Raw genomic sequence first — 20,844 nt, 5'->3', positions numbered from 1 at the left:
CTTAATTCATTGATAACTCATAGATTGTAAGTACCCATAATGACTACTGTTGAATTCAAGCATGTATAACCCTTTCAATTCTGGTTTGCTCCATTTTTTTGTGTGTTTTTGTTCATTTTTAATCCATTTTTTGTTGCCTGCGTTGCATACTCTAGGGGGCAGTCAAGAAAAGGGTAAGACGGATTGTCCGCTAAAGATCATACATACCTTTTTTTTCTTTCTATGATCCTTTGCAACTTAATACCATTAACATTTATTTATACATATTTATATTCTTCCTTTATTTGTCTAACATCAGCTTCACATACAATTTCATCAATCTTTAATGTGTGTCGTGCTCAAATCTGACAATACCTGGTGTGTTAGCTTCTTCATATAACATGCATGCTTAGACTTTGAACTGTCGTAATGGTACTTGCATATTTACACTCATCTACTCTGCCAATCCAATATTTCCTTTTTCGGTAGTAAGCAACAAAATACACATTCACTTATCTCCTTACTCTCTTACTTCCACAATACATATTCACTTACTGACTCATATATATATATATATATATATATATATATATATATATATATATGTACATATTTCCTCATTTGCACACCACAATTCAACAATTGGGGCATCAAAAGTTTCTTGACTTCATGGTAATTTGAAAGTCCTTGCATATGCCATTCAGTTATTTGTAGAGAGCATTCATAGTCATGCCTCATGATCCATACTGGCACAGTGTATTCCATAACATTTCATCTTCCATACCACGTTGGCAGTTTACATTTTGGGGGATTAGATTCTGCATGAAATGATTTAAGATTAGTGCAATACCCTATTGGGAGACTTGTTCTCTTTATTTTTTTTTTATCATAACATTAATTGCATGGTTTGTTTTGGATATTTTCATTCATAGTTCCTCACAGTCTTTGAGAGACACATATGTGTCTCTTGTGAAATAGTCTTTATTTCATGGTTATTTCTTTATTCTTATTGCATGTGACGAGGATGTTGATAGTATTCGAAGCTTTCTACTTGTCATTGTATCGTGAACTTTCTGTTAAATAGTTTTGACACCTTCTGATTTTTTCTTCATGTCTAGGTATTTATGTCCATGTATGGATTTTTAAGTTCTGACAAACAAAATATTAAAAGCGTTGTTTCCAGGGATGCTTTCCTCTCTATGATCAAAATACCTACTGGTGACTTGTTTAGAAGAATGCAGTGTGCTTTTAAGTTGCCTTTTTATGTTCTGCAGTTGCAGTGGGCCAGAATCACACAAAAAAGTTATAGCAAACAGAAAAGCAACAGTGAAATTGGGCTTGGCCAGAATTCATCCCAGTAGAGAAATTACTTGAGTAAATGACTTAATCCTGACCCCTCAGCAAAGCATCTTGAGAAATATGGTACTCAGTCCCTCGAAAGCTAAAGTACAAATGTATAAATTGAATTCCCCAACATTTCAAAAAGGCATTACTATCTTTCTTTATTTTTGGTGGTGGTGGTGGTGGAGGTTACCTCTATTTTATGTTATGTTATGAGGCAAAAAGAATTGGGTGGTATGCCTAAAGTTGTCAAAAGTTAAGTATCTTGAATGTTGGAGGAATATACAGATAGATACTCTCAATCTACATACTGTACTTATCTTTCACACCTCCTTCTGGTATTGTGTACACCTGCTGTGAAATTTGATACTCTCCTACACATTACTGGCTAAATGCTCACAGGAAACCTGTTAAATTGAGATGTGATATCTCTAAGAATGAGGCCTATTGTTGACCAAGCGTGAGCACGACATTCCTGGGCTAGACCCTCATCACAGAAAAAAGAAAACAAAAAACAAAAAAATTGTCTTTTGTGCTTCATTTCATTTTTATCAAGTTATAGAGTAAGACGTTTAACTTTGAGATGATGCTTATGAATATAAATTTGCTCAGTCTTTTTTTTTTTTTTTTTTGGTTTCCCTATAATTTGCATGAGTGTGCCTAAGGTTGTAGATTCTTTGCAGTGTTAGTCTTAAGTGGCCCCCAAAATAAGGTTTGAAGTGTGCATCGTCCCCTGAATTTAGAGCAGAAAAGTTTCTAGTGGTATGCGAATGCAAATGGTTTATAGTGATTGTGTTCTTTATGTAGCTTTAAATTTGCTGACTACAGAGCAGTGGTATGATTGGAGAAAATGCGGCTCAGGTCTTCATTGCCACTACTGTATGATCCAGATTGGATTCAGATGATGGCTTTTCAAATGCTCACATGGAAAGGACAGTAGTCTTGACATAAGTGCCATCCTCATTTTGCACTTGTTTAATAACAACTAACTCTGTGTGTAGCTGTGTGTGTGTGTGTGTTTGTGTGTGTGTGTGTGTGTGTGTGTGTGTGTGTGTGTTTGTGTGTGTGTGTTGCTACTTTCATATGGCAGACTTGTGTGTTTTGCAGTGAAAATGCCTACAAGTTCAATTTGCTCTACGTAGGCAGAATTCGTTTTTGTTTTTGTTTGGGGTTTTTTATGCCTCCGCCACGAAGTGTCGCCGGAGGCATTATGTTTTCGGGTTGTCCGTCCGTCCGTCCGTCCTTCCGTCCGTCCGTCCTTCCGTCCGTCCTTCCGTCCGTAATGTTATTTTGTGGACAGCATATCTAAAAAACTGTTAGAGGTATCCTAATGAAACTTGGCATGTAAATGTATGAGTGGGCGAAGTTGTGCCTATCAACTTTTGGGCGCACATGATCAAGGTCAAAGGTCAAAAGGTCAAGGTCAAATGCTCAAAATTTCACTATTTCCCCTGTATTTATGCAATGCCTGGAGGTATTTTCTTGAAACTTGGTGTATACATGGACTACCAAATAAAGATTCCCCAGAGAGAGCTTTGGGTCATGAGGTCAAAGGTCAAGGGTCAAAGGTCAAGTGAAAATGTTAAAATTTCACGTTTTTCTCCATATCTCACAAATATTTCAAGGTATCTTCATGGAACTTAGTATTTATGCATGTACTGACTGGCAGTGATCATGTAGGAAATTAAGGGGTGAAAGGTAAAAGGTCAGGGGGTGAAAGGTCAAGGTCAACTCATAAAAATGTCATTATTTCTCTCTTATCTATAAATGCAATGCCTGCAGGATTTTTTCTTGAAACTTAGTGTATGCATATTACCCAATACAGATTCTCTTGGAAGTTTCTCGCCTAAAGGTCAAATGTCAAAATGTCAAATGTCAAGTGAAAGTGCTAAATCTCACTTCTTCTTTAAACTTATAAGAGGGTCAAAAGTTGGATACAAAAATCCTCAAATCCTCAAATACCTGCACTCTTAGACAGTATAGCCATTCATCCAAATAAACCTTGTTCAAGGATAGTGAACACTCAATGCATTTGTGACAAACCTGTCATTGTAATTTTTTTGCCAGTTATGTGAAGCTGTTATCACACATTGTCAAGACATTGTGCTATAGACCTATTTGGAGAACCATGCATTATGGCGGAGGCATACCAGTCGCCATAGCGACATTTCTAGTTTTTCATGTGAGAAGAAGTATTTGGAGACATATGGATGTATTAGATTTTCAGTGAAATAGTGTAAAGTTCTTTTTACACAACAGGTGGCATTAGTGTGAATATGCTGTGGGGGGGGGGGGGGAATAATGCCTTAAAGTTTTGCCAGCATTCATTAGGATCCTAGGGAAGCATTTTTGTTAAACTAGCACATTTCATATAACGTCGTCCTTGTCAGAGATTTTATCAACTGTAGTGACTTGAATCTTTGCGAGCCTTTTTGAAAATGCTCAAATTTTGAAGGCAGGTAGAGTATAACTTCATTTGCAGTAGACATGTATACTCCTGTGTAATAGCAGCATCAATGAAGGGCAATTTTGGAAGGGAAAGAGTTAATAATGAGGGCCAGTGAATGTCTCTCAATGTGATGATTGAAAGTATTGACTACTACATTTTCAAGCCCAGAGAGCCCGTAATGCAGTTCTGATTAAGTTCAAATTTATTGATTTCTCAAATTGAAAGCATTGAATACCACGTTTTCAAGCCGGAGTAAGAGCTTTTAATGCAGTTCTGATTAAGTTCAGATTTATCGATTTCTCAAACTGCGTAAAGTAGTGAAAGATACAGAGCCAGCAAAGCTAAAATATTATTGAAATGGGAATTTCTTTGAAAGAATTTCTTTAAAGTTTGAAAAAAGAACAGTGCTAACATATTACAATGCCTCTGCATATACGGAGTAGTTGCAAATTAAAGGCCATTGGAGAGTGGTTTGAACATTGTGGGTGATTTTGTACCAATTTCGATGTTACATAACTGTACTGTCTGCCGGCAGTAATTAGCTTTGTAAGATTTTACAGTGAAATGACAAGGTCAGACTAGTTGATTTCTCTAGCGCAATTTTTAGATCTGAGGATTCGAGCCATTGCCTGCCTGGGGGTGGGTTGCCTGCAAAAGGTGGTTTGTGCTTGTTTGTTTTATCCTGCAGAACGAGCGTCTCGTTATGGAGAGCAATTTTCTGGTCATTACTTCTGGCCGAGGCAGGCCCTCAGAGTCCTTGCCATTCGATAACAATCACAACTTAACGAGTCTGATCTTCATATCGTCTGTGACATGATATTTGTTTCGCATGCGTGGACACTTTACTCAGAATGAAAATGTTGGTGTGGTAGAGGAATGCTGTATTCTATAATCCTTGGACTGTGCATGTGTTATTCTGTATAATGTTAGAAATTATTATCTTTTTATAATACTGTCTCCTTTGCATGTTGTTTGCACTTTTCATTCTATTTCTCTTTACTGCACCGCTATTCTATTGGATTTTCATTCTGCCATGTTACCACAGCGTATACTCAGATGTCGAGAAAGCATGCATTACGGTTTAATATGACGAATGATATATGTGCATGTAATATAACATGAAAAACTGACATGTTGATTGATTACATCATGTAGATATTTTGCTGGAGATGAAATCACAAGTGACTTTAAGGTTTGGCTCCAGCAAGTTATATTTGAGGGGGGAAAAAAATCCTTCTGAAGTTACAAATTTGACTTTACAGCTTTGTGCAAGCAAGCAAGATGCATTCAGTAATCCCCAAATTATGTAGTTTGAAATAAGAAAAAATGAAAAGAATGATTCAGAGATGATAATTACGCAAGAATATGCTGGACCTCACTAATGACCAATATGAAAAAGTGTCGTAAGATGCGTGCAACATTAAAAGCAGTGACTCTTCTTATTTAGGTGTGATTATGCTCCCAAAAATGCTTCTTTCAAGACATATAACCTTCAAAATTCAGCACAGATTCCCATTTTCTGGAGTTTCTTTTGCAAAGACAGAAGTGTCCTGAATTCAGCCACAATTTGATGGAGAAGAGTCAAAAAGATCCATTCAATCAGCTTTTCCATGTGTGTCGATAAAGTATAGGTGAAAATGGATGAGTATTTTCTTCTGAGAATTTTCTGGAGTATTCTGGAGTTCACAGCAAATTCATTCCATTCAGCAAGTTCACTGGAATTTTCCAGTTACCTATTAACAGCATCCCCAATAACATTGTGTCTGATTCAATGGAAATTTCTTTCTGTAAAAACAAAAACAAAAAACAAGCAAATACTAACTATGCAAATATTTGAAAGCATCTTATGACAACAAGGCTTTTGTGTATTTCTCGAAAAAAATAAAATCGAACAAACTCTAATGAATAGGTGTATCCCCTTTGTGAGTCAGATGTTGAGAGAATTGACAAATAGACTAAATATATGTGGTTGTTGTTGTTGTTTTCCCCCTCCCCCCCCCCCATTCTCAAACAGCAACCAGAACCCCTCAGCAGAAGAAAGACAATGGCATCAAAGGGTCCCCAGAAGGCAGCACATTGGAAGAGGATGACATCAGAGGTAAGTCGGGGTGTGCAGAGTTGCCGCCAAGCGGACTCGAGATGGTAGAACAGCGTATGTCAAAACTTCATGAAAATTGACTTCAATAGTCACATATTTCAGTTTGTTTAAGTGTAATCTGCTGTAAGACAAATATTTTCGCGGCATGAAATTTTCGCGGATTGGAGCCAACGGCCTTTTTCGCAGCATGAAATATTCGCCAGTTGCCTCTAACTTTCAATGCATATAGTGTAGACAAGAACTTTCACGTGCATTTTAATTTCGCGAATCTTGGCTCTTGCAAAATTCGTAAAATTAAAATGCACGCAAACATTCCTCGTTTTACAGTAAGTCGGGTGTGTGCAGAGATGCCGAGCGGACTCGAGATGGCAGAACAGCGTATGTCAAAAATTTATGAAAATTTTACTTTACTAGTCACATATTTCAGTTTGTTTTAGTGTAATCTAACTCTGAAACAAATCTTGAAATCAGAACGCAGTCCATTACTGAGATGTGACGCCCCCTCCCAGTGGGAATTGGTATAAATTTGTTGGGAAAACAATGTAAGCTGCGATACGCTTGCTGCAATACGCTTACACTCAACATGTGTTGTACATGAACATGGCAAAACAATGTATCTGCAGGTGATCTACGTGAAATACGTTGTTTTACCATATACATGTTTACACAGTAATGGGCTGCACGCTGACTGTGTAACTGCACGTAGAATGACATTGTGTTAATGTATGCATGCTATTAATGAGACTAGCCGTAGCAAAAGCTTGGTTAGGTTAATGCGATAAAACAATGAATTTTTGGATTTATTCAAATTATAAAAAATTAGGGGTCTAGTGAAATCAATTTGCATTCAATATATTGTTGATACTGTTGATCCTTTTTGGGTAAGATATGAATCATTAAACACCACCTGAAAAAGAGGTGTACCTTTGCAAAACTGTAAACTCCATTTACTGGAAAAGAGGTTGCATGTAGATACATTGTTTTGCCATCTCGTGGCCATGAGTCTCCCTTATAAAGTCAGTTCGTAATTTGCTCATGTGTACAATTGGTACAAACAAAATGGCCTTTCTTTTTTTTTTTCGGTTGGCAAGGCACTTAAAGCAGCATAATGCATGAGTTTGCCCCAACATAACAATTTATGGAATTCATGTTCAAACAAAGAATTAACTCATGCAGAGCAGGTGGCCAGAAAGATCTGTCAATTAACACCTGGGAAAGCATATTATTGCAGTGTTTTCCCCTGAATGTATGAAGTTTTTTTTTTTGTTTTTTTTTTTTTGGGGGGGGGGTCAATACTGCCAAATACCAGGCTTACTGTCTGGTGGATGTGCTAGAAAGCACTATTTATAAGGATTATATGAATAACCATGACACCACAGATGCTTATCTTGGTGAATTTACAAACCAACATACCTGCTGGTACAAACGACCTTTTTCTGCTCATGCATAAAGTGGAATCACAAACTGGTCTATTCTGCTGGAGGCTCCCTGAAAGCTTATATTATCTTATTACCATCATGCCCCGATTTGAAGTAGAATGTGAAATTCCTGCCTGATTTTGGAAGTGTGCCCTTTGAGGTGTTGGTAACAGACAATTAACTAATTCTCCTGGTGGCTCGTTGGAATCTTCCCTGATTTTCTGAACGTGTGAATGTTGGCAGCCGTGGGTGTGCCAGCAAATCTTTATAATGGATATTTTTTATGAGTTCATGGCCCAAATAAGAGATGGATGCAACGAGAGAGAAAAAGAAATACTAGGCGTTTTCACATCAGCCCGATGTTTCGAAATAGCGCGCTAAATTGCTGACTATTTTCTGTGAAAAATATCTCGAGCTTAGATTTTTATCGGGCTGATGTGAAAACGCCTACTGTAGATAGATAGCGAGATGGGGAGATGGGGGAGGGGATTTGGGATGGATTAGGATAAAAGTTGTGTGAGGTGGTACTTATTGATGCTTCACTTGTAATACATGAATACTGTGTGCCTTAATGGTGGTGATTATGATGTACCTTGCATTTATCAATCTAGTAATTAAGCCTTAGAAAGGTGTTTTGTGAAATGAGACTGACAAAATGATGGGAACCTCTCCCCAAAGTGGTGAACACATATGTTGCTTGTTATGAGGTGTAGCAATGAAAATCTGCAGGTTTCTTGCAAGTACGAAATCAATGCACCCAGCTCAGAATGCAATTAGCAGAATCCTTGAACATCGCCAGCCTTGCCTAGAAGGCAGTACTTAGCCCGAGGGCACAAAATGTCAGCAGCATTGGACATGGTGGAAAGCGCCGCCGGGGGGAAAAGAGTTTGGATTGCCGGCACAGGGCCGAAAGTGGCGTTTTGTGTGCCTGAATGGCCATGAATATGATTACCAGCTCTGAGGTAGTGTGGCAAATACGCATGATGGAGCGATAGCCACTTTTCTGGGTTTTTGGTTCACATAATGGGCCTTGCAGGTTGCTAGCAGCCATACGCTACTTTGCCCCGCGGCTCATTTCTAATGGCCATAAATTGTGGAGTGGAATTCCAAGGCAGTGTCCAGCGCAATTTAGTAAGATTGATGGGCAGCTCTCAAATCGGTGTAACGTATCATGACGGATGTTGTAAATTGAGCCATTCTGTAAGCCGAAGTTTCTTTCTTGATATCTTAAATGATCATGATATCAGAAAACCCAATTTTATGACCAAGAGCCTGTGCGTGCAATAGTGTGACAATTGTATGGGCAATACAATTCATTTTCGTGCATTACTGTGTTATCAGCTGCAAAAGTCAACAATAGCAGAGGATTATAAATTTAAATATCATATTCTACAGCAGTAACCCGTAGCCCAAATTTTATATTCTGCATTAGATGCCAGTGTTCACTTCAGCATATTATGTTTTTCATGCATATTTCTCTCCAAACTTGATTTTTAGTGCTCAAGGCTAGCATGAAAACATAAACACTGTTCATTGCCAATTTTTCTATGTTTAGTAGTGGAAAGATGACCCCCTTGTTTTTCAAGTTTTGATTTTTAAAATTTGGAAAATTCTACTTTTTATTGTGTTTTCATATTTATTTATTTTGTGTTCTTGTACATGGTACTATTAGTCTCTTCAGTACATAACACTGCTTTACAAGAGAACCCTGTGTTATGTAAAAAAAAATACAGTTTACAATTTGAAACTGCTTTGAAGATTGTGATGTTACAGTCCATAACAATGCAATACATACAATACAATACAATACAATACAATACAGAAAATATGAATAGGTTAAAACAATAAACGAAGCATAAAACCAAATATGATATTAAATATAAATGTTATATAACAATATAAAATTGCGTGTCGCAAAATATTGTCATAACCAGTAAAATATGACAAATGATTGAAGGATCAATGATGTGTGATACATTTCTTATCCCCTACTTATCCCCTATTCGCTCCTCTCCCCAGATGATATTTACTGCATCAAAGAGTTTGGATTGAAGAAAAAGAAAAGATGTATACAGACAGCAAGAACATATCAAAGTTAAAAATTAAAACGTAGACATTACACAGTTTCTTCAAATATTCGTAAAATATCTCATCAAACATTTTTAAAAAACTAAAGGGAAGTATAAAGGCTAATTTGCACCAGTAAGAAAGAAAACGGAAATCCAGTGAAAGAAAAGGGTAAGATCAAAACTTGTGAGTTGAGCCATATGTTTCAAGCTGGTGAGAATCTTTAAGTATTAAACAACAGGATTCAGCTATTGTAATCAGGAGTATTGTCTATTGGAAGGTAGAAGACACGATTCTACAGCGTGTAATGCATTGCTGGTGCATACAGTTCGATTCAGGCAAATGTAGCAATTCTTTAAATAGTGAGTGCTCTGAGAGACAGCCCAGAATTCACAATCACATCTTAATTGGGTAGCTTTTTAAACACTTGATTTGTGGTCCTGTGTCAGTTAATGTCATGATTCTTTTGACCCTTTTGATAAATGTTTCTAGTTATATTTTAAGGGAAATGGATTCCGGATCCGTCACAGCAATGGTTTTGTTGGATCTGTCTTCGGCCTTCGACACTGTAGATCACAGAATTCTTGTCAATACACTTAGAAGTTTGGGTATCCAGGGACAAGCTCTCGAATGGTTTAAATCATACCTATCACACCATTCACAGTCTGTTCTTTTGAATGGTGTCACATCGTCTTCAAAGCCATTAGGCTGTGGTGTACCTCAAGGCTCTGTTGGCGGGCCCACCCTTTTTTCTATCTATTTGATCGGTCTGCGGAAAATATTTCAAAGGCATTCTGTTCGGTATCATCTATATGCAGACGACATACAAGTTTTTGTATCTTTTCCACCACATCAAATCCAAGCATCTCATGCACTGCGCTGTCTAGAAAATTGCATCATTGATATTGATGCTTGGATGAGGTCTAACTCATTGTTTCTAAACCACAGCAAGTGTGAATTTATCCTTTTTGGTTCTAAATCTCACTTGAATAAGTTGGATATTAATTGTATTTCGCTTGTAGGTAATGATATTCCTCTGTCAAAGTCATGTCGCAATCTGGGTGTTATGTTTGACTCTCACATGGCTATGTCCGATCAAATCACCAACATTTCTAAATCAGTCCGTTATCAATTGCGCAATATTGGTTTTATTCGCAAGTATTTGACTCGCTCTGCCACGGAAAGACTTGTTCATGCACTTATTTCTTCACGCCTTGATTTCGGTAATGGTTTGTTTTTCAATCTACCAAACTCGCAAATTGCCCAATTACAAAAGCTACAAAATGCCGCTGCACGTATTGTTTCTTTGTCAAGTAAACGCAGTCATATCACACCTATCCTGAAGAGTCTTCATTGGTTGCCTGTACAGGAGCGTATTCGGTTTAAGATACTTCTTTTGGTTTATCATGTTATTGAGGGAACAGCTCCTGATTACAATGTTTGTTTGTTTCGTCAATACCAACCTTCACGAACTCTTCGATCCTCAACTTCAGGTCTCTTACATATTCCGTTTTCTAGGAAATCTTGGGGGGAACGAGCTTTCGCTCACGCTGGACCAACACTGTGGAATTCACTTCCTCGTGAGCTGAAAGACTCGAGCTCTATAACATCTTTCAGGAGTAATTTAAAATCCTATCTGTTTAGCAGTGCATTTTGAAGACCAGTGTCTTTTGAAGACAGACTTTCATGTCTTTTTTTTTTTCTGCTTCTTCATCCTTCTTCTATTACTGTGATGTACTTGTATTTTCAATCTGTTTGCTTTGATGCACAATTGTAAAGCGCCTTGAGCATTTAATCAAAGTGGAGAACGGCGCTATAGAAATTGTATGTATTATTATTATTATTATTATTCTTCCATGCTGTACCAATCAGGCCTTGGTTTGTTAAGTTGTACAGTAAAGTATGATACTTGCCAGAGGAAAGATACAAAAATGTAAAAGTAGAAAATGTGATATTTTGGACCCTGCATGTGATCCTTCATGGTTTGAAATGTCTCACATATTGAGGAGATAAAACTCTCCCACCTGTGGGGAAAATGTTGTGGTGCTAGCATCACAATTCTCGCTCCCTCCCCCACCCCCCCCCACCCCCCCAAAAAAATGAAGATAATGGGGGCCAAACAGCGCTGACCTTTTCAGGAGCTTTCAGCCCGATGCTGCAGATCTGTCCTCGCTGAGTATAATGAGATGATTAAAGGAAAACGCTGTCATTTGCCGGCTTTCGAGTCATCCGCTGAGCATGAATTTTAGACTAGATTTTTGTATAAGTGTACCATCTAACAAAAGTGTACATGAATCTATTCGCATGTTTGTGACAAATAAAAGTGGTGCTTGATTATCCCTGAAGCAGGAATATTCATTTTAGGTGTTTTTAATGCACCTAGTCTTCCTCTCAGATGTGTCATTATATAGCCATTGGATTAGGCGTCTTACGTCCAAGTCTCAAAAGACTTAATTAATTTGTTGGATTGTTTTGTAAGCCTGAATTAAGATGTTTCTTTGAGAGTCTACCCAATATACTTTGCCAGTAATGTTGGTCATTCTGTGGATTTTTTGGCTGTTATTTTTTTAACTGAAAAACATCTTAAAAATTTGAGCGAACTGTTACCCTGTCTTACAGAGGAAACATTGTAGGACTTGTTGTGGTCATTCTTTCAATGAGCCCTAACAAGTGTCAAAGTTTACAACCATTGAGCTACACTTTGCAAGCAACATTGGAGATTTCCGGAGTAATTCCCCTTTTAAACACCAACTTGTTTGGCGTTCTGATTGTAAAGTCACTTATCTAGGAAACATGCTCGATACACAAGAAATTTGTTCGGGGAAAGTGTGACCACTTTACATCATTATGGGCATACTCCCAAATCTCTGTCTTGTTTACCAGAGGAAAGCGGACATGAGAATGATATTGTAATTGAAAAGTCATTCAGAATCAATGATATCATTTGGTAGGACCACATCTGCTCCTTCAGATCTACACTTTCAGAGAACAGAATTTCTGGTATATGCCACATATGTGTGTGCTTCTGACCTTTTTGAGAGTGAAATTTGGTATTCATCTGTGGCATCTCCACATTGTCTGTATCATACAGTTGTAGCCAGAAGAGCACTGTATACGCCTTATATTTAGCAAGTCTAAATTTTCGCGAATCAGGACTTCTTCGACAATTTCAAGGGTGGTATAGATTTAATTTGCAGTTGTGAAAGTGGTACTGAATGGAGAAGTGTATGAGTGCATGTCACATTCATGTTGGGGTCAGAGCTCATATTTTGACGTGTTTTTAAGTTCATGAATAGCACGTGACTTTTTGCGAAAATGAAAACCTCACAAAATATTCGGTGTATCTAGTATTTGGTGTTTTGTTTGTTGTTTTTGTTGTTGCTCCCTTAGCATTCCTGGAATATAAATGTAATGCGATATTTGTCTCCCTGCGTGGTTTTCGTTTCAGTTCGCAAGCAAGACATCATCAAGATGACAGAATCTCTCTTGGAGGCAATCAACGTCGGAGACTTTGAGTCCTACACGTGAGCACGATGAGCTTCTTGAATTTTAGTGATCTCTCTCTTTAAGTTATCCACTACTCGTGCAACACATTCTTACACATGTGGAGTTGGGTCAAGCCTGATAGCTTTTGTTTAAATTTCTCTGATTTTTTTTTAACCTGTATTATCTGATACAAGCCACCAATCTATGTTAGCATTTTTCAACCATCTTTGTCTGAAATGTGAGACAGTACATGAACATCGACTTCTTCAAATCTGGGTTGGACTTTGCCACTGACTTATACCTGCTGTAGGAGAGTGAAAAAACTTGTTTTCATTTTTGCAACATTTTTATATAATAACATCGACATGGATGCCAAATATTGTAGCAATGCTATTTTGGGTTATGCTAGTGATTGCTCTGTTTTGAAAGATCACATCAGTATTTTGATCTTCAAAATTGGGTTAGGTGGTTTCCTGATATATGCCAATTGGGATATGATGTCTTGTCGCCCCAGGGACGATACCTGGTATATGGTTGTTATGAATTTGTGTCTGCTTGTGCATGTGCATCAAGGAAACATAATTAAAACACAAAATTGGGTCTCGCTGTTTGCACAAGTGTGCTAAATAGCAGTAAGTCATTCGTAATGTATTCTCTAGAGGGAAGATCACACAAACACACAAAGTACTCGGCAAATCACATCTCACCAGGGAGATGTTGTCAACACTAGACATTTTGATAAATCTTAGTCTTTTGCCTAAGTTGTAATCAATGAAATAGAAAGAAAAAGATAGTGAAGAAGTGTCTACCACTCAACAAGCACTCAGAAATAAAGATTTGAATGTGTCGTATTTTTATTCGTAACACCAGAGAGTCTGAGCACCACATGTTTCTCACAGTTTCTTCTCTTTTTTATTTGTAATCTGTTTGGTTACAGGAAGCTGTGTGACCCGCATTTAACCTGTTTCGAACCTGAGGCGAATGGTTTCTTGATTGAGGGAACTGATTTCCACAAGTTTTACTTTGACACTCGTGAGTATTTTTCTCTTTTAATGGTATAGTTTTGTCTTTGTGCCTTTTGGTATTTTTAAGATTGCTTTCTTCTCTCCAAGGGATCTGTGTCCTTGTGGAAAATGAGACAGTTTGCCTGAACGCTCGCATACTCGTTGAAAGAATAGGATTTTATTTAGAGTTATCAAAAACTGTGCATACTTGCTCTCCATTACAGTAATCAAAGGTAACTTCTAACATATGATCGCATGCGTTCATGATGATTTTTTTTAAACAGTTGATATATAATAGACTACAGAATGTAAGGAGGGTGTTATAACAGAGAAAACAACACCACAGTGGTATCAAATGCAATCCAGCAGTATTTGTGTGAATATTGTTTGTTGGTCGGAACATAGATTTTTCAGAGTAGAGTGTGACGGTGAAGGTTAGTGTTTAAAGCTGCATCCACATCCATGACAACTTTGCACACCCGAGCTACTTCCCTTGAATATTCGATATGGCATCACTGCGTCATGTAGCGTGACAAAACAAATGAAGAAATGGTTTCACAATCAAAGCGTCAGGCATCCCAGGTTTGATCAAAAATTTGTTAATTTAGGTTGACCCACTTCGGAGCAAGCCACTGTGATACTTCCTAATCTGAGATTTGACTGCATTATGCAGTGCATAAGATGTAACTGAAATGATAACTTGATATTGTCTATTGAGATGATGGTGATGATGGTGAAGAGGAGGAGGAGGAGGATGGTGGTGGTATTGGTGATTTCAATGAGGAAGAAGATGAGGAGGATGGTGTATATTGTGAAAATGAGGATGATGATTGTTGAGATGATTTCATTGAAGGATATGGTGATAATCATGATGATGATGATTTTATGATGATAATGAGATTGAGGGTGATGATGAGGATAGTGATGAGGAAGAGGAAGAGGAGGAGAATTATGGTAGTGGTGATTTCAATGAGGAAGAAGATGGTGATGATGATGATGAGGATGGTGAGGAAGATGATGGGGTTGAGGAGGATGTTGATGATGATGAGGATGATGAGGACTATGGTAGTGGTGATTTCAGTGAGGTGAAGATGGTGATCAATGATGAGGATGATGATTATGATTATGATGATTATGGTGTCATTATTTTAATGAGGAAGAAGATGATGATGATGAATGATGATGTACACAATTGAGCTTTGGGAGATTCGCCTATGAAAATGCACTGATAATTCACAATAGATATGTACAATTATCTAGATAGTACAATTTTAAGAGATAATAATATATTGTAGTGATGCATAGTTGCCTATAGTTGTGACAATGACTTAAAGAAGCAAGGATGCTATCTTTGATTCATCTCTCCATTCAGTGTGGAACAAGAACAGTCGCAATCGCAACGTGACAATCTTGCATCCCCGTGTTCACCTGTTGGGTGACGATGCAGCGGCCATTGCATACGTCAGGCTCACACAGTTCATCGACAAGTGAGTGCTCTTACATTCCCTACCTGCAGAGTCTCTGATTATTATTCAAAAGAAAGTTCATCTGTGCCTCAATGTTTTTGAGGGGCAGTGCCTAGTTGTTCCATAGTTGTTCTTTGAATGAGGTCTGGTCAGAAATGTATACTTAGTAATAGTGCTGTACATGTGACTGAAGGTATTGATGAGGCCATTGGACCACTATAGTGACCCATTTGAATACAATAGACTCCTGTTATAACAAAGTCCTTGGGACCGGCAGTTTTCTTTCATTATATCGAAATTTTGTTATATCCGAACAAATAAACAATAAAAATACATAGAGTGGATAATGTTGCAGCCTGAATTTTTACTTCGTTGTGACCGGAATTTCGTTATAACCATGTTTGTTATAACGGGAGTGCACTGTACTGTAAAACGTGTATATTTTTACGCTGAGCGGCCCTCAAAAACATATTCGCTGGTTCTTGAATTCGTGCTGCACGATTGTCAACCCATTCAAAATGTGCAGAGAAAATCACAAATATATTTTTGCGGGTTCAGAATTTGTGCTAGCCAAAAGTAGCGCCAAATATGAAAAAATTAATGCACCGTGAAAATTGGTGCATTTACAGTATGATGTCAATGATATTTTGATGTACATAGTAATCTTGAGAGAGTTTAAGAGGAGCAAATATGAAACCAATATCATTTAAAGTTAGGCCTAGTTGTGATATACCTGCAGAAACTGTCAATGTTTGTTCAAAAATGGACACAAATGTACAAGAAATATGTGAAATGATTCATTAATTAATTAATTAATTCATTCATTCATTCATTCATTTCTTTATTGGTCTATGTCAGACATAGAAATTTGGCTTCCACTGGCATTACATTGCCACAAAATGATCGTAACAGTCCAAACACATTTTACATCACAATTACATAATTACGTCTATGATAAGCACAGTGATGCTGTGATAACACAATTTCAGTTGGTTGACTAAAAAAAAAAGAAGCAAAACATCAGCCAAAAAGGTATGCCAATAGTATTGCAATCTCAGAGCATATCCAATCACTTTTGCTTTGTAATTTTTTTTTAATTGATTACAAATCTGGCCATAGTAGTATCCATCCATCCATTGTGTATGCAAGAGAGAACTGCATACAGTTGTTCAGAAATACTGCTGCTAGGGCACGATTGATCATCATGTAACATTCTACCTCGCCACTACTGAATGGGGAGGGAGCTGGATTATTCATTCAGGGATAAAAGTTGTGTACTACAATTGGAACTACACTTTTGATTTCAAATCCTCCAAAACAGCTCTTTATCATGGCAAATCGCATCAGCCAGACATATTCCTTGATAGACCCTTTTAATATATTGCAAGCAAAGTCCAAATGGTGGAAGATGAATTTGAGCCCTTTCCAAAACTTATGTTTTACCTCTGATACATGTATACTTATTTTCAACAGTAATGATATGATATACTTACTTTTCCATTTTTGTCTTTCAATATACAAGAGAGGTGTTCTTGTAATCAGAAGTTGTGTTTTTTTTTCAGGGTCTTCCCATTTGGTCTTGGGGCAGAGAGCAGGATGTTTCCATTTTGAAGTTCTCTACTTTCCACTTTTAATGCTAACCCTCACAACATCAAATCACATGGCTACTTGAGCCAACTTGAGTGCAATGGGTCGCATGGAGAAAGAATTAGAATCCTTGGAATCTATGCAGGCAGTATTCAAACTCCTGTTTAAAGTATCAGTGTCTGTAGTTTGTTGTGCACATACATGTATGCTGTTGCGATGCCAGTTTCTCAATGTGTCTTTTCTTATGTTTCTCCCTCATGTTTGCCAGGAACGGGGACCCAGTGACACACCAGTCGGAGGAGACGCGATTATGGCACCGGAGGGACGGGAAATGGGTCGTAGTTCACTTCCACAGATCAGGCCACCCCTCCATCAGCAAGTAATGGCGCCCTCGCCTGGGGAGCGCTTCCTGTCGTGCGGCTGAAGGATAGGGTGTTCTTCCCCAACGTGAAAGCGTCATCCCTTCTAACAGACAGAAAGAAGGAAGCAAATTACACTTTTATCAAAAAAACACACAAAAAAAGGACCTGTGAGAAAAAAAAATCTCTTGTAAGAAATCTGTTTAGGTGTCTGCCAAGAGCAGCGGTTGAAAGGCACGGAAGAGAAGACTTAGAAGACGTATCTTGTGAGATCTCGTAGAATCGATGAATTCTATCCTTTTCTTCTGTGTGAGTTTGTGAGAATGTGCAGGCCTGCCTAGAAGTCGGACTGGAGAGGACATTTGTTGTGGGATTTATTGACGAGGGGCGATTTAATGAGGAAGTGAGAGGCTCACGTTTGGTTGATTTGTTTAGCTTGCTGCTGAGAGTTGGAGAGGAGGGCGGTTTGAATTTTTGAACACTGCTGCGTCAGAGAATGGCATTTTTCTGTCCTGTAGCTCTGATTGCCAAGTTAGAAGGTTTGTTTTCCTGAGTGAATAATTCCAGCGATATGACATGTACATTTTCTGGCAAAGGAGGGTTTTTTTGTTTTCTTTTTTTCGAGAAAGAGAGTCGGGAGAGGTGGACAATTAGTTTTATGTGTATTTTCAATTTTCATTTCCCCTCCCCCGCGGAGTACTCAACTGACAGACAGAATGGTTTTGTGAGCTCTTCTTACTCCATGGCCTGGCTGGACGCAAATGAAACTGCCACTGTTACATCATGCCTTTCAACGATTGGTATGATTTATGGACCGGTTACCTCGTGTCTCCATGTTTTGTGAGGGCGTTATACTGGTAACGGAATTCTCTTCGGTGGAAGAATTTTCTTTTTTTGGTTGTTTTGTGAAGCGACATGTTACTGCACCAACTGTAGTGTGCTCCGACCAAGGTAGACGATGAAGAATTCATGTGAGAGGTGTTCTCAGGAACGGTACAGTTGAGATGGGTCTGGCTGTCTGGACCTACGACTGCTGAACAACGGATGATGCCAGATGGCAGTTAGGGCATTGATTCTGCGAGCCAGATTGCGAGAGAAATGTTAAGTTGACTTGATTTTTGTGACGTACAAAGCAGACATAATCTGTGTGAGGTGTATTTGTTAGTGGTGTACGTAGAATGTTATCTAGAAAGCAGAAGTTTTGGAGAATTCTCCTATTTTTGACAGAACTCCTTAACCGGGAGATATTTAGTTTGTTGTAGTTGTTAAAGTCACATATGATCAAATAACTGACGGATGAAGTAACTATTCATTGAAATTCACTCAAATTGTCATCAGTGGCAAAATCTGCACTATGCGTATCATTAAAAAAAAAATTCTGCCTTCACTAAGACTTGAATAAAACAGGTTTATGTGTAATAGTTTTTGTTGTGATGATGTGTGTCTATGTATGCTATTCATATTTGCTTGATCCATTTAGATGTAATAGAACCAGAGGGGTCATGAACTTTTTAACATGTATCCTGCGCCCTGTTGGGGTTTCTCTTAAACTGCCAAGAATCAATTTGGTAAAATCATGTTGTTTAATGAAAGCCATTCACTTTTCACCTGTTTGTCGATAGTTGTAGCTTTAGCCTCTTTTTCATTCCTCTGTTTTTCTGCTACTTTAGCCTGGGCAGTATTTCAAAGTTGTCTCAATGGATGGTCCAACTTTGGAGGAACATGCAGAAATGAAAAGAGCTTTGAAAATCTTGCAGCTGCCAGTGGCACTTTATAATTTTTTTTTTTCTTTTGTAAAGTGAAATGAAGTCATATGGATAATCTGTTCTGCTCTGAAATGTGTTGTTCTCTTAGATATTGTTTTTGTCAAGCAAATAAGGTCATGGTATGTGATGGAAAGATAGGTAGGGCGAGCTACGGGACTGAATGCTAACTTGATGCAACGTGATCGTGGGAATAGAAAAGTGGACCAAGGGGCAATAGAGGAAATTTTTCGATAAGTATCAGGCAGATTCAGATGGCAGTGTCTGAACGTCGCTGACGTGAAGATGTGACTGAAAATGTGACGTCTATGCCGAGAGGCGATCTTGGTTTGTTGCTAGGGTGACCATGTGGGCATAGTCCCAGTCAGCACTCGGGGTATTGGAGTTGGCTGCAACAGGGAGTTAGTGACGTCGTTTAGTTTTTTTGCTCTCTCAACCTTGGGGGCGCTTCAAGGAATGACATCTCCTCCCCAATCACAGAGTTTTCCTGGCTCTGAGGTGACACAGGTGTGGCATTTTTCACTCAACTCCTTGGATTGTATCAGCCACTGATGTGACGTCTCATTTGTTGGATGCTGTCTTGGTCTATTTGTGTAATTTGAGGAATGTGTGGCCTGTGTCCAAGCAATCAGATTGCTTCATATATTTTTGTTCCTTTTTGATGAGATCGAAAGGACTTGTTTACCGAAGGAATCAAAACAACATCAGAGTTGTATCATAGAGAATGCATAAACGTGTAGTCGTGTGTACCATTAGTTCTGAATCATTTAATCATTTAACCCATTCTGTCTGTGGTTATGTACTTCTATCCCTGAGGTTGTTGCACTATATCTTCAGGTATCGTACAATGTAGCTGAAATTTTCAAGATATGAAAGAAGTGCTTTATAGCAAGCACGTAGAAGTTTGAAAAAAAGAAAATACATAGATATGTAAACAAAAATAGATCTATTAAAGCAGTAGCAGTTGTATGAAAGTATTTTGAATTATGAGAAATGTAGACAAATGTTCCTGTTTTTGTCATATAGAGGAATGAATTTAAAAAGAAAGATACGATAAAGTGATTGCAGAAAATGAGGGTATCTGCATACATAGATTATATATATATACTCTTGTACCATGCTTGAAGTAACCCACTGAAGATAACTTGGCCTTCTTACAGGAATAGCAATGAGGAAAACTTCTGGAAATGCTGGGGGACAGATATTGGCCTCAGAGAATGTGTTCAGGTGTAACACACTATTTACACAGTACCGCAAAGATCTGTGCAAGGGGAATACCAAATCAAAGCATGCTGCATGTTGGGAAATCCTGCCAGGTTTGTTACTGTTTGGGCAAATCCACTTTTGGGGTTGAAGATTACTGTACAGGGTAGGCTAATTGGCTTTCTTGGTGTACGAGCATTCGTGTTCTTTCCACCCAACAAGTCTTTTACTATCAACCCTGGTCTAATTACTCAAAACATTCAATGTAATGATGGAATCATATATGTCTAGATGTGTGTGTGTGCATATGTGTGTGTCTGTATGTCCGTCTGTGTATGTGTATGTGTATGCAACTTTGACCGTGTGTGTTAAACAGGTGCAATGACATTACACAATTGGTGGGGGGGGGGGGGGGGGGAGGGGGTTAGCCACATGTGTCTGGTGTAAGTGATGAAAAAATTACAATCTTGTTGGCATCAAAAGCCCCCCCCCCCCCCCACACACACACATACATGCACATACACACATGCACGCAAGTATGATAAGGAGATTCCTAGGGGTGTTCCTAAGTGTCGTGATGGAGGTCCTCATTGTTTTGACAAAGTGGCTCACTCTTTAAGGGGA

General features: G+C 38.3%; 1 protein-coding gene across 9 annotated transcripts in view; it reads left to right on the top strand.

The window, feature by feature from the left end:
- Window positions 1-20,593, top strand: part of LOC139738680 (calcium/calmodulin-dependent protein kinase type II subunit alpha-like) — a 194,448-nt gene extending 173,855 nt beyond the window's left edge. For 5 of the 9 annotated variants that reach the window (XM_071649307.1, XM_071649304.1, XM_071649306.1 and 2 more), the window contains 5 exons: window positions 5,784-5,867; window positions 12,801-12,876; window positions 13,776-13,870; window positions 15,215-15,329; window positions 17,164-20,593. In XM_071649307.1, the coding sequence (XP_071505408.1) occupies window positions 5,784-5,867; window positions 12,801-12,876; window positions 13,776-13,870; window positions 15,215-15,329; window positions 17,164-17,278 (485 nt within the window). In that variant the 3' untranslated portion in view covers window positions 17,279-20,593. Of the gene's footprint in view, window positions 1-155; window positions 174-5,783; window positions 5,868-12,800; window positions 12,877-13,775; window positions 13,871-15,214; window positions 15,330-17,163 lie in introns of all 9 variants that reach the window. The other 4 variants (XM_071649303.1, XM_071649305.1, XM_071649308.1 and 1 more) reach the window with 1 other exon arrangement.
- The last annotated feature ends 251 nt before the right edge of the window (window positions 20,594-20,844 follow it).

Source organism: Diadema antillarum, unplaced genomic scaffold, assembly GCF_040938485.1.
Source record: "Diadema antillarum isolate AM-2024a unplaced genomic scaffold, OU_Dant_1.0 seq00000764_RagTag, whole genome shotgun sequence".
NCBI classification, from domain to species: Eukaryota; Metazoa; Echinodermata; class Echinoidea; order Diadematoida; family Diadematidae; genus Diadema; species Diadema antillarum.
The sequence above is the reverse complement of the archived record's forward strand: the minus strand, read 5'-3'. Positions and strand labels throughout refer to the sequence as shown.